General features: G+C 44.2%; 1 protein-coding gene across 2 annotated transcripts in view; it reads left to right on the top strand.

The window, feature by feature from the left end:
* The window catches only part of INTS9 (integrator complex subunit 9), a 69,518-nt gene extending 57,471 nt beyond the window's left edge, over positions 1-12,047 (top strand). For both annotated transcript variants that reach the window (XM_085305670.1, XM_085305669.1), the window contains 3 exons: positions 8,216-8,314; positions 10,467-10,604; positions 11,595-12,047. In XM_085305670.1, the coding sequence (XP_085161796.1) occupies positions 8,216-8,314; positions 10,467-10,604; positions 11,595-11,771 (414 nt within the window). In that variant the 3' untranslated portion in view covers positions 11,772-12,047. The remainder of the gene's footprint in view (positions 1-8,215; positions 8,315-10,466; positions 10,605-11,594) is intronic.
* Positions 12,048-12,743: the final 696 nt, after the last annotated feature.

Genomic DNA, 12,743 nt, shown 5'->3' with positions numbered 1-12,743 from the left:
TCCCCTGTGAAGTGAAATTACAAGGAATTGTTGCAGAGAAGAATTAGAAACACTGCTTCTTGGCAGCCAATTCTAATTATATAGCTTTCATTGCAGCCTCCCCTTCTCCTGTATTGACTTTTCTTTCCACATACGGTCTTGCCAAGTCCTTCTGAGAGATAAAGAGGCAAAATATGACTTTTTTCTTACCTCTGCAACTTCCTTCTGTGTTTCAGGGGCAAAAGAGTTTGATTCCTCTGTTTCTTCTAGCCCTCATCTTGGCTTGGTGACCCCAGGTTATCAAGTCTCCTGATCTCTCTCCCTTCCCTTTCCCCTGGCTATTCCCCCTTGTGATATAAAGATGCTTTAGGCTCACCTATCTTATCATAAAGCAAATGAAAGATAACCTGCTTATTTGCTTGCTACTATCATTCCTCCCTTCCTCTCCAAGCTCAYTGAATCAACTGCCTGCAAAATTGCCTGGACTTGCTCCCTCATTCCAGCATAGACCCTCTCCGAATTTGGTCTTCACTTTTTGGCATTCCACTGAAGCTGCTCTACTGACTTCCTTAGGCAAAGCCAGAAGCACTGGAGTCTGTCGTCCTCCTGATCAGTGTCATCGGTGTTGAATGCAATCACACACTGTCTTTGTAAAACCATGTCTGCCGCCTCACTACCGYGTTTCTCTCCTCTCTTGGTTGTTCTGCCTCTCATTCCTTCTGCAGAGAATTCTCCTCCTTCCTCCTAYCTGTTGTGGGCCTTGAATGTGTTAGCCCTCATTTCTTTCACTTTTTTTTTGTTGCACCTGTTTTCTGGTTAGTCTTATCCTTCGATTGCKCTGTTGATAAAAACTCAGGCCTGCTTTCCTGCTCCAGACCTGTCTTTTCCTGTCCACATTAAAATCTATGATTGCTTCTCTTTCATTTTGGATATCTGGCTGTAGAATAATGCTCCTTATACCSAGCCATGCACATCCCTTCCCAGTAAGCATCAACAACTTGACATTCTGACCCATAAGCTGATTACAATATTTTGAATGTTTTGAATCATACCATTTTGATATCTTTCCAATGAGTCCTCTTTTGTGTCTGCAAGCTGCTTACCCTCCCTTTGAAGCTATTTCATGTCTTTGCTTTCCCTACCRGTCATTTTTCATGCAGGGTTGAGGTTAATTTTTGCTGGTTCCAGCTTCCACTGGCCTCTTGTAAGTTCCTCAAACAGTTATTTCCTGCCTTCTCCTAGGCTACACCGCATACTAGGGAAGAGCTCTATCAAAGAGCAATGAATCTACTTCATTACACTTTCTAAATACCTCTTTAGAACTGTCTCTTGGCACAGTATTGGCAAAAAGCCAACAGTAAGCTTTTGTAGTGAATCCACTGCCTATAATCCTGTCCAGTATTGCTTCCTGTTGATTGGTTGTACATATTTTTCTTGCTTTGATCTTCAGGCTTTGGGGACAAGAGCCATCAGGTTGATCTGGGTCCCCATAGTCTCCCCTGGGACTTTTAAGCCGTGCTTAAATGCAAGAAGCAGTGATAAAGATGGTGGTTGCCTGGAGCATGTACGTGAAACAGAAGTGGCTTATTCCATTGCTCAAAAACATGGGACTACCCCTCCAGCTTGTTTTGTTTCTCCACTAGATACAGACCCCGTGGAATAGTAAAGCTATGATGTAGGCAAGTACGTGGCATAATCTTTCATCCACTGAGGTTAATGAAACTTTAAAATCCACTTCAGAAGTGATTGTAGCAGACCCTCAGAGACTGAAAGGTTAGTTGTAACCTGAAAGTTCAGGTTAGTTTAGCAACCTAATCATCTGCTTTCAAACACTTTGATTCTGTAAAACCTGAGGCTGAAACACCAACAAGACATGACTCAGATCGCCATCCCTCAATGATTATGTAGATGTCCTTAGTTACAGGATGTTTCTTCTTCTGTGCTGGAAATACCTTTGTTCCTTTAAGTCCCATTAGAAAGGTTCCYTGAGTAATTCCCATTCTACTGCATTATGGCCCTGTGCTTTGTTTAATATGCTTGCTGGCCATGAGTGGTCCCTCCACAGGCATATTTAAATCTTTAGACCTTTCCCCTTGGTGCATGTGTGTGACCACATACCTTTTTGTGTTCCTCTGCAGGATCTGATACTTGCAGAGGAACTTCTTGTGCTCAAACTCTGCCTGATTTAACAGATGGTATAAAGCCAAGGCTGAGTAGGTTTGAGACTTCTGCCCACGCTATAATCTCTTGTGCATTTCTGTGTCTGCTTTCAAGTGCCTCAATAACAGAGCTCCTGACACTTAAAAATAGAGGAGGGGTAAGAAGAAGCAGGGAGGTAGGAGGTGAGGTAAATTTTCTTTCTTTCCTAACATTGCCATCCAAATAAAAATAAGTGACAGGATGACAACCATGTTTTTTTCTGTTTATAGAACCAACTATACAGATCTTCCCTGCTTATAAATACAAGGGATATCCTACAGAATTTAAGCATGTGGAATATTTGGGCACTGTTCCTATTAGAGACACATACACTGGGAGCGGTGCTGTTCTGCACCTCATGGAGTTCCGAAACTGGGTTTGATGTGTGTGAGGGGGAAGGATGCTGAGGCAGGTTGTTCTCAGTTCAGGTTTTGTTGAAGAGTGCTTGTTGTAAAACCTTCTGTGAAATCCTAACCACGAAGAACTGGTGAAGGCAGACGGGGCTTTAAATCTTTGGGCTTCCTTAATAATTGGGAGAAAGGTTTTTTTTTTCTGTCACATGAATTGCAACCTTTATAGGAGCTAAGATTTGGGTGGGAGTCTTTTCATGCCTGGTGAACTCCAGGACCGTAAGGAATCATTTCCAGCTAAAACTAGAAATGTCCTCATGGATTACGTGGCCAGAGCCCAGCTGCAGTTGTTAATGGTGTTTAAAATATGCCTTATAAAATGTAAGGCACAAATTTCAAACTGGGAAGACTTTTGCCCCTGCTGTTCCCACTAGAATGCTGTTCAAACTCCCACAGTCTCTGATGGCTAGAAACATCCTAATTTCCACCCTACACATATTCATGGCTGGTCTGCACAAATTTATTCTTAACCTCATGTTTTAGCATAAATAGATTTTCTCTTTTGTTGGTGTTTTCCCTGTGGTGTTTGTGTAGAATAATCAAATTCTGCTTTTGGCTTTTTTTCTTCCAGGCTAAACAAGCCAAGATAATTTAGTTTCCTCTTACAAGGCAGCTTCTCCTTCCCTGATCAACTCTTTTGTATACCTTTCTTGAACTTAAATTACCCACAATTTACAAGTAGTTCAGAGGAGATCTTGCCAGACCCAGTGTAATAGCAAGAGTTCATCTCTGCTAGAATTACCTGATAGTTTCTGGAGTTGCATTTGTCTGTGCCACATTTGTGGCTCTTGATTCTCATGAGATGCACTGATAAACCTAGACCCTCCATCTCTGTCATTTCCAGCTGCCGCCAGCTCACAGCAGAAATTCTCGGCATTAGCCCAGTCCCTGGCCTTGCATTTCATGCTATTGAATTTCATCTTGTTTTTCTCAGTCCAGTACTTCAGGTCATCTGGTTCTTTCCCTATGATAGCCTGAAGTTTCTGTTAAGGGCTTCTCAGCAAACTTCAGTGATGCCGTCTGCACACTCCCTTTATTCTGTACTGAGGTCATTGATAAAGATTGGACAGACCTGGGCTCAAGACTCGACCCTTGAGGAACTGCAATATCAGCCCAGCAGTTACTTGGGTCTGTCTCGCCTTCAGCCAGTGCTGTCCCCACCTCAGGACTGCTGTAGGAATCTGATATTTGGAATTTTCCAAGTGGTACCTTGCTTGTACTTTGTGAAGCACAGGCTGTGGCTGACTCATTTCCCTCAGCAGTTGTTTTCTCAGAGAAAGAGATTGTGTTAGTTGAATGTGATCCACTTTTGAAAAATTCAAGATGTATTTTCTTTCTGTTTACTGTGTTACTGTGGTATAGCAGTGTGAGTAGTGCCRTGGATCCCCTAGTAGGATTTCTGAATGCTAGGTACTGGTTCCTGCCCCAATGAATATATTCCCACTTTATTCTTTTATTTTCCTAAGGATTTGCAAGGTGTTGAGTTCATAATGGGTCTTTCCTGCCCAGTGCTCTCACAGCTCTATTGCATGGCTTTGGTTTCTTTGATGTGATCCAGCTGCAACTCTAGAAAAATCTCTAATGCACAGATGATACTTTAATGCACAGCTTGCACATCTGGCAAATGTGTATTTAATCCTGAAGTAAAAAATCATCTATGTCCCTTTCTAAATACATGTGCTATAAACTAGTGTACGCATCAATGAAATTCGGATTTTAAAAGTTAAGGGGATTTTAATTACGGATAACTTTTGCTGTGTTCCTACAAATTCCCTATCCCTCCAGTCATAGAGGATGAAGATCCAGTTCCTCGCAGACCTTGCCTCTCCCTGCCGAGGTAGCCTTCCTGCACCCTCTCTACTTTAAGGCAAGAACTGTTGCACTTATAAAACTTGGGCGAGGGGGAAGAGGGAAAGCAGAGAAGTTAGGAGAGGCTTCCCAGAAATCTAGGGGAAACTACTGGTATTCCCGACTGCCAGGATAGCTGCAGTGTGTCAGTTAAAATGCTGCCTGGTGTATATGTGCACGTGTCTGTCCCTGGGAAAATCCTCAGCAGGTGAGCTACCATTATGGTCCTTTCCTGATTTTCCTCACTGACTACTCAGCCTCAGTTTGTTTCTGCAGTAAGAGTTTCAGATCCCAGATCCCATCCTCAGCCATTTTCTGCTCTTTGTTGCCAACAGGAGGATTTTTGACTGAAGATAGCATATGATCCACAGTCTCAGGAGAGCTCTCCCTGATGAAGGCCTTAGTAGAGACTGTGACCTAACCTGTATGCCTTGTTTTTCTTTATAAACAGTTTGGCCAGAACCAGTCTTTGGGCTCACATAATATTTGTCACGTCTCATTTTGCTGCAAAAAAAATGCAGCATCCTCCAGGAAGGATTCAGCTGTAGTTTACAGTAAAAACATATTTACTCTGTAAGAGCCTAAGTGGACAGCTTTAACTATGGGAGCAGAACTTCCCAAACTGACTCTTCTCTCCCTCCCCTGTTTGGAGCTTCACGTGGTTGCACTTGGGAACACTTGCAATTTCAGGCTTCTGAGAGTCAATGACTTTGCTTTTTGGTTTATTTCTGTTTTGATCTTCACCTAACAGGAAGGAATTAAAAACTGAAGTAGGCAAAACACACACACGCACACACATGTTAAGGCAGTCCAAGTGCTCATCCATGTGCAGGCATTGATTAATGTGCTTTTAGTGCTCAATGCTGTGTGTGTCTGTTTTTGTGACTTCCCTGATGCCAGCATGTAGCATTAAAGTTGTGATAATGATTGGAAAGAAGAAGYGCTTACTCTCGCATAGTGAAGGGTTTTTCAGTCTTGCAGACAAAAGCRTAGCAAAATCCAGCAACCGAATGTTGGACAAATTCAACCTTGAAATAAGACACAGTTTCGTAGCTACAAGGAAAATTGGAACAGCTTGCAGGAGGAAATGGTGGAGTTGCTACTGCTTGGAGTCTAGACAAGATATGCTATCTCTCTGAAAAGGGTTTTTTTATTCCAACATTTTGGAAGAATTCTGTGATTTGTGTGTGCAGGAGGTCAGTCAAGAGGAGTAGAGCAGTCCTGTCTGGTGTTGGTCAGTGAATTACTGGATGTGATTAAATGACCTTTTTGGTTTGGGTGAGTGAACTTCTATCATAAAAGGATTGATCACATCATGGAGAGGGCAGTGAGATGAGGCAACAGGTTAGAGGAAATAAAAATGAATGTCTGTCTTACTGTCTGTTTGACTAGAAATAATTGAACTGTTGTGATTTACCAACTTTGTGATTAATACCTGCATAAATGATAATAGCGAAGTACTTTAGTGGCAGAAGAGGATTTTGACTCAAAGTTTTTTGGTTTTTAAGGATCTCTCTCCTTAGAGTGTTTGCTCTTTTCCCATTAATTCTTCATTAGAGCCCATTCTGTCTCAGTCCTCCTTYGGAAGGTGATGAGGATGGAAAGTGCCTTTGACCATTGCAAAGTGCTGTATATGACACTGCTGCAAGTGTTACTATTTTTAGCTCCCAGGGCAAATCTGAAGCAGTGGCTATCATTGTACATCCATTCTCTTAAGCTTCAACAACAAACTGTGAAGGCAGATACGGATTCCCTGTTTTAAAGAACAGAGTCCCAGAGAGAGAGAGCAATCTGATTTGCTCCATGAAATTCTGGGTTCTAATATTCACCAAGTCTGAATATGAGCACAATTTAGGGAATCAGAATGCAGCCTTAAATGCCTTTATTCTTCTTACCCGAGCATCTGTCCAACTCTTTATTTCAAGCAGGTGCTCTCAAAACATGAGCTGTGGGTTTAATAGTGGTAGGTAAGATTTTCAGAACTGATTAGAAGTAGCTGAACTCTGCTGACATTGAAGCCATCAGAAAAGCTCTCCCTTGCTTTGATGGCATTTGGATTAGGCCAGAAGTGGATGCTCTTTGAAGTCAATTCCAGTTGCTTCTGTGCTCAGAACATGAGGATTAGAGCTTTCCACGAGTACAGGAATCACCTACGTAGTAGTGGTTTACAGCAGATGAGACTTCACTTGACAGTAAAGTATTGGTACTTGGAGTTTCTTGAGAAGTGGTGTAATTCAGTTGTTCTGCTCCATCCCTCCCCTGTTTTAGCTTCCGTTAAGAATTCACTAAATGGCCTTTGCTAAGGAATTTAATCTCCCTGTCTCCAAAATGGGAATATATCTTACTCCTGTAAAATCCGTCCAGTTCCTTTTCCTGCTTCATGCATGGGAGCATCTGGTGAGCTAGAGAGGCCTGGTGTTATCTTGCTGCCAGAGTAATAGTGGTAGCTGGTTCTRCAGAGTTCTGCTGCATGGAAGTGCTGCAATACATGGCTGAAATTTCAAGGGAGTTCATCTCCCTGGAGGTTAAGCTCTTCTTAACATCTGACTCCAACTGCAGAGGCGAAGTGCTTGGAGGGGATTGGAGTCCAGATGACAATCTTCTTGTAGAGGCTCTCTCTAGATAGAGCGGGCTGATGCTCTGGGGGGCTGATGGTACAGTTGTTGGGAAAAACAGCAAAATAGATTCTGCTTTTTTTAGGTGTAACTTGTCCTCACATCTGAGAGTTCATCCTATCCAGTAGTACAACCCATGAGCAACCTTTTCCATTTTTCTTCTGTGGGGCACCTGCAGAGCATAGTTCATTCATCCTTGCCTTTGGGTCTGCAGAGGCTAGTAGGAGTATGCTTGGCTGGGAAGGATGCTTCGAAACTCCTTGGGGCTGCTGGCAGTTACCTATTTATCTAGATCCTGGCTACAGTCCTGTAGAGGACTCCAGGGCACTCAGTCGCTAGCATATTGTTTTCTAAAATTCACTTGGAGGTAAAAAAGGGGAGTCATTTTCTGTGTTCATGAGCACTGTTTTCTGCAGAGTTCCTGTGAAAATGTGGCTGGAAGAGCTGCTGAACTTCCACAAAGCTCTGCGGGTGCAGAGCTCCATGCTCCGCATTTACTGCCAGCCTCCTCAATGCTGCGGAGTGCTGAGGATCCTGGGGAGAGGCCATTGACTTCAAAGTTGGAGCCAAGTCGAAATTTTATCTGTTTCAGGGGAGCATTATATAAAAAGCAGTGGAAGAGTTTCTCCGCAGTGTTATTAAAAAAAAAAAAAAAAAAAAAGTCCAAACAGCAGTTTGGCTCCAGTCAACAGAGCTGGTGGGTTTTTAAGGACAAACCTTTTTCTACCAGCTATTTTGCAGTCCAAATACTGCAACAGTAAGGAGCTGAAAAGAAAATTGGCTTTGATTTTTTGTTGTCCATCAAGGTAACAAGCATCATAAATAATGCCCAATTAGACTACAGTTTTACAAATCCGAGTTATTAGTAAAGTAATTGATGCCTTTTTTATACTTGATTTCTCTTTAATTGTCCTTTTCTGTAAGACTTGCCCTGATTACTGAAAACTTCACACTGCTCTGATAATGGTATAAAAGTCAATAGCTGGGAGAGCCAAAAGGGGGGTTGAGCAGGTAAGAGGAGAGCTCTGTCGTCATACCTGCAGGTTTGTGTTTACAGTTCATTAGTCCGTATTTAAAAATATCATGCTGCCATTTAAATCACAGCTGGATCCATACAAATTATGAGATTATCACTTGCTGAACAAAATCCTTCTTTCACTTTAGCTTGCAGATTCGCTTGTGCCCTTGGAGATTAAGCCTGGTATTTCCTTAGCAACAGTTTCTGCTGTGTTGCATACTAAAGACAACAAGCATGTGCTGCAGGTACAGTATAACGGGGGAGGGAGGAAAATCTATCCTTATACAGAGTTTCCTGTCATCTGGGGCCCCAGCTGTTCTCCTGGGGCAACAGTTCATTCCCCACCRGAGCAGAGTCCTTGTCCAATGCTTTGGCCTGGCATGCGGGAGTGAGGAATTACACTTGGGATGGAGAGTGGGATGCATATAAATCTTGCCACTCTTTTTTTTCATTGGCAACATGCCTAGCTAAAATAAAAGGGGAAATTAGATTATTCATGAAGAGAGGCTACAAATCATACTGCTGTCTTCTGTAACTCCTACACCAGGATCAACATCAGCCAGCTTTTCCCAGACTTAGAGCAGAGGGTTGGAGGGGAGAGATGACCTAAAGCATCAGAGATTTGAAGGATGCTCTTCCTGAAGTTGCCCTGTTCTCCAAGAATCAGTTTGTACATCCTTGTACAAAGTAGAGTGAACTCCAGAGATTAAATGAGGAGAAAATCTCTCCTCCTATCACCTCTTTTAGATTGACACTGTGATTCCTGAGGCTAGTGCTCCACAGAAGGAGCGATGCCTAGTGGACCTGCTGAGCAGTAGGTGCCCTGGTTGCCTTTCGCTTTGAAGCACGAGCATGCAGCCAGGCTTTGCGTGCTGCTGTCGCCCCCACTGGGCGGCAGAGCTGGGCCCAGCCCACTGCAATTGGGAAGAGACCCCAAAATGTCAATACAACCAATCTTCAACACAAGGGCATAAAGATTGGTTAAGGATTTGTATCAGTGCACAGCAGACATGCTGTCATACTTTTTCCCAGTCAGTTCCCTGGGTGCATTAGACAACACTAAACAAATCGAAATATTAAAATCCATTTGGTCTGAGCTGCTTTCTCCGCTATGTGTTTGTTTATGTATGTGCTCCCTTCTCTGCTCTGATTCTTGGTACCAAGTAAGCTCAGACCTAGGGTTAAACCGCCTTGGCCCTCACGTGTGGATGGAGTTAAGCCAGCACAGTGGTATGTGTCAGTGTTAGCTGAGCGTGGGAACTCTGYGAGTTACAGAAACTGTGTGTAGACAAGCCCCAAAAATTGAATCTGCCCAGAACTGGGTGAGTGATTTATGCAYATGAGTAACATGATGCAGGTGTGGAGGCCTGCACCAGCTTCAAGAAAGCGGCTTGTTTGTGCAGAGTGACTCAAGTGTCGGTGGGACTGCAGCCTCRCAGGCAGTCTTTCTCTCCCAAGGATGAAAAACATCTTCCCCCTGCTGTTGAAAGAAATACAGGGATGTCCCTGCAGCAGGTTTGGACATGATGCTACCTGAGGGCAAAGACGCAGAGCTGAGGGTCGTGCAGTCTGTCACCTGGAGCGCCGCAAGGTGCTGGGGCTGCTGTGGGCAAATTCCCCTTGGGTTGTGCAGACACGTCCCTGGCAGGTGACCTTGCCAAAAATTTGGAGAAGTTTTCCCCAGCACCTTTTTCCCAAGGACCAAGTTGCTAATTCACTGAGAAATACATGTCCTGGCACTTCCCCAACCTGATTAACCTGGCACGGGACACACGGGCTAATTTTGCACAATAGTTTCTCCCTTGGTTTACTTTATAGAAATCTATTTCTAATCTCTGTTAAGTGGTCAAAATTATACCAAGATCACAGCCCAGTGCCTTTTCGGGCATTGTCTGCGGCATCTCCAGTGCTTCCCTGTCTGTATTCAAGTTCTTCCTAAAGATTTACTTTTTTGAGGTGAAAATTACCCATTTTCCTCATTGCCCAGGTAGTTACTTGCTCTTCATTTGCCAGCATTTCCCAGCCTGTTCTGTCTTTTAAACTGTGATTTTTCAAGGTATTGAGTTCTTTAAAGTATAATTCCTAGGTAATATTGTGGGGTACCTGAATGCTAGAATAGAAAGCTTCAGCCTTGAGTTGAGTCAAACAGGCCTTCTGAGATGATGACAGAAATTTGAACTGATATTTTTTTTTTCTGGAAATGGTGTCTTGTGTGCGCAGAGCTGCAGTGGAGTCCAAAGCTGGGTTTCTCCTCTCCTCTCCGACACTGCAATATTCCCCCTTAGTCACTGAGAACAAAAACCAATACTCCTTTTCTATTTCGCATGCTTGTTACGCCAGGTAAATTGTAATAAGCTGAGGTGACTCACTGTCTCACTGCACTTCCTCATCCATCAGCTTCCTCCAAAACCTCCGCAACCCCCCGCCAGCAAGAAGAGAAAGCGAGTGAGTGATGACGTGCCAGAGTGTAAGCCTCTAAAGCCATTGCTGAGTGGCTCCATTCCTGTGGACCAGTTTGTGCAGACCCTGGAGAAGGTAATAAACCTTTGGTGGCAGGCAAGGTTCAAATTTCTAAAGAAAGATCCCAGAAAGCTGCTGTTTTGCTAGCAGAGAGAGAGGAAAAGTAATCTTACTGCATCTTGAAATGGAGAGGAAGTAATGAGCTGGGCAAATACTTTGGGGAATGTTGAGCGAATATTTCCCTGTAGAGATATGTCCTGATATCAGGCATTTCCTCCTGGTTTCCCATGCAAGCAGAGCTTTTGGGGTCACTCTGTAGGGAGGATTTTCCCCACATATCTTTTGGATCATCAGTTGGTTTCCAATAAATTTGAGCAGTTGGGAGGAGATCTCAAAAAGGTGCGTGATTTCCTACAAGTTTTGTGAAAATGGGTGTGAYGGAGTGAAGAGGAGATCCTGTAAGTGCCACAACTGTTAGAACAGCCTTCTGGAGAGCTGCAGGACAGAGGACTTGCTGGTTGAACGCATGGAAGGTTGGTTATTGGTCTATGACGCCCTGTTCTACCTTCCTTGATTCCTGGAGAAAATGGGTAGGAAGAAGGGCAGAGATGACTTCTGTGAGGAAGTTTACCCGGAGATTCAGCAGATCTCTGCTGTCCTCTTCCTTGAGGCAGTAATGCCTAGTGATTAAAACCTACATTTCCCAGCGGATGCCCATTTTAGTAGTTAAAGTCAAGGAGCTCTTTGTCCTCTTTGTCTTTCAAGACCAGGATTTTGAACTTGGCAACTGCAGTGCACTGGCGTAGTGGAAAATTTTGGCTGTAGCCTCCCTGTGCAATAGTTCGTCCATCTGTATGATGAGGGTCACGTATAGCTTATATCTTATGGGTGTTTCCTGTGCAGATCCTAGAGATCTAGGATTTCTGCAGTACCCCATGTGGTTTTTAGCCCTTCTGCCCCCTCTCCTCCTCCCTGCCCCCTCTGTCTTTATCCCTACATCTCTGTATCCCTACTGACTGGCAGTAACAGCTCGCTCTTTCACTCCCTCCCCATGGCCGTGTCTAGCATGGCTTCAGTGATGTAAAGGTGGAGGACACGGCCAAGGGCCACATCGTACTCYTGCAGGAGGCAGAAACCCTCATTCAGATCGAGGAGGACTCCACGCACATCATCTGYGACAACGACGAACCTCTGAGGGTGAAGCTGCGTGACCTGGTTCTCAAATTTCTACAGAAATTTTAGCCCATGGAYATCCTGCTGCTCTCCAAGGAGACACTCCAGAGCACCAGAGTTAAGAGCTTCCCAGGGGTGACTCCAGAGAGACTTGCTGACCAGAAACCTCCTCCCCCTTCACAGGGAAGTGAGGAAGTATTTTAAATATCTATATATTTTTTAATTAATTTTATTTTTAACCAGTTTTGGAATACTTTGAAGGGGATTCCTGTGCTGTAAAGTTGAGTGCTGGACCCTTTAGGAGTTTGGATTGCTGAGTAAATAAATATTGTGTATATTTAAAAAGTCGGGTGAAATTGTGTGCTGGAGCAGACGTTTTTCTGTGTCACCCCTACAGCAACATGTGCCCCAGCCCTCTACTTGAAGAAACTCTTTGCAGGAATATTGAAGCAATAGCCTCAGATAATTAAAAAAAAAAGATTTATTTTTCTCCATGCTGCTKCTTCCCCGTCACCAGACCCAGTTTCCCATATGTCCTTCTCCCTTTACACTGTCCACGTGTGTGCGTTTCACTGGCTGTGGCACAAGCAGGAACGGGGAATTAAGGCCAAGATCTGAAAAATAAAAATAGAAAGAAAAAAAAGGGGGGGGGGGGGCTCATGCTGGCTATGTGGAAGAGCTTTGAAGTGGCAAGAACCTGACTCTTCCACCTAAGAGCAGAGGGATTTGGGGAAATGTGAGGTGTTTGTTGGTGCAGCAGCCCAGTTCGTTACGCCCACGTTCATCCTCGCAGCTCTAGGTGCTGCGCTGAGACACCCAAGCTGGAAAACTGGTTGCTCCTGCAGGGAGAGCAATTACGGGGCGGTGCTGGGTGCCCCGTCCCTGCTGGCTGGTGCAGGACCGAGGAACCGTCGGGCCCGTCTGAGCCTCCTCCCTCGACCGCTAAGGGGAGGTAGCACGAATCTGGGCCCACGATGCCTCGCTGGGGGCTTCCAGGAGCACAGGAAGCAGCTAAATCCTAACAAACACCCCTGAACCTCC

This window comes from Rhea americana, unplaced genomic scaffold (genome assembly GCF_003343005.1).
Source record: "Rhea americana isolate MKP2758 unplaced genomic scaffold, rheAme1 scaffold_225, whole genome shotgun sequence".
Taxonomy (NCBI): domain Eukaryota; kingdom Metazoa; phylum Chordata; class Aves; order Rheiformes; family Rheidae; genus Rhea; species Rhea americana.
Note: the sequence above shows the minus strand (reverse complement) of the source record. Positions and strands in the feature narration are given on the sequence as shown.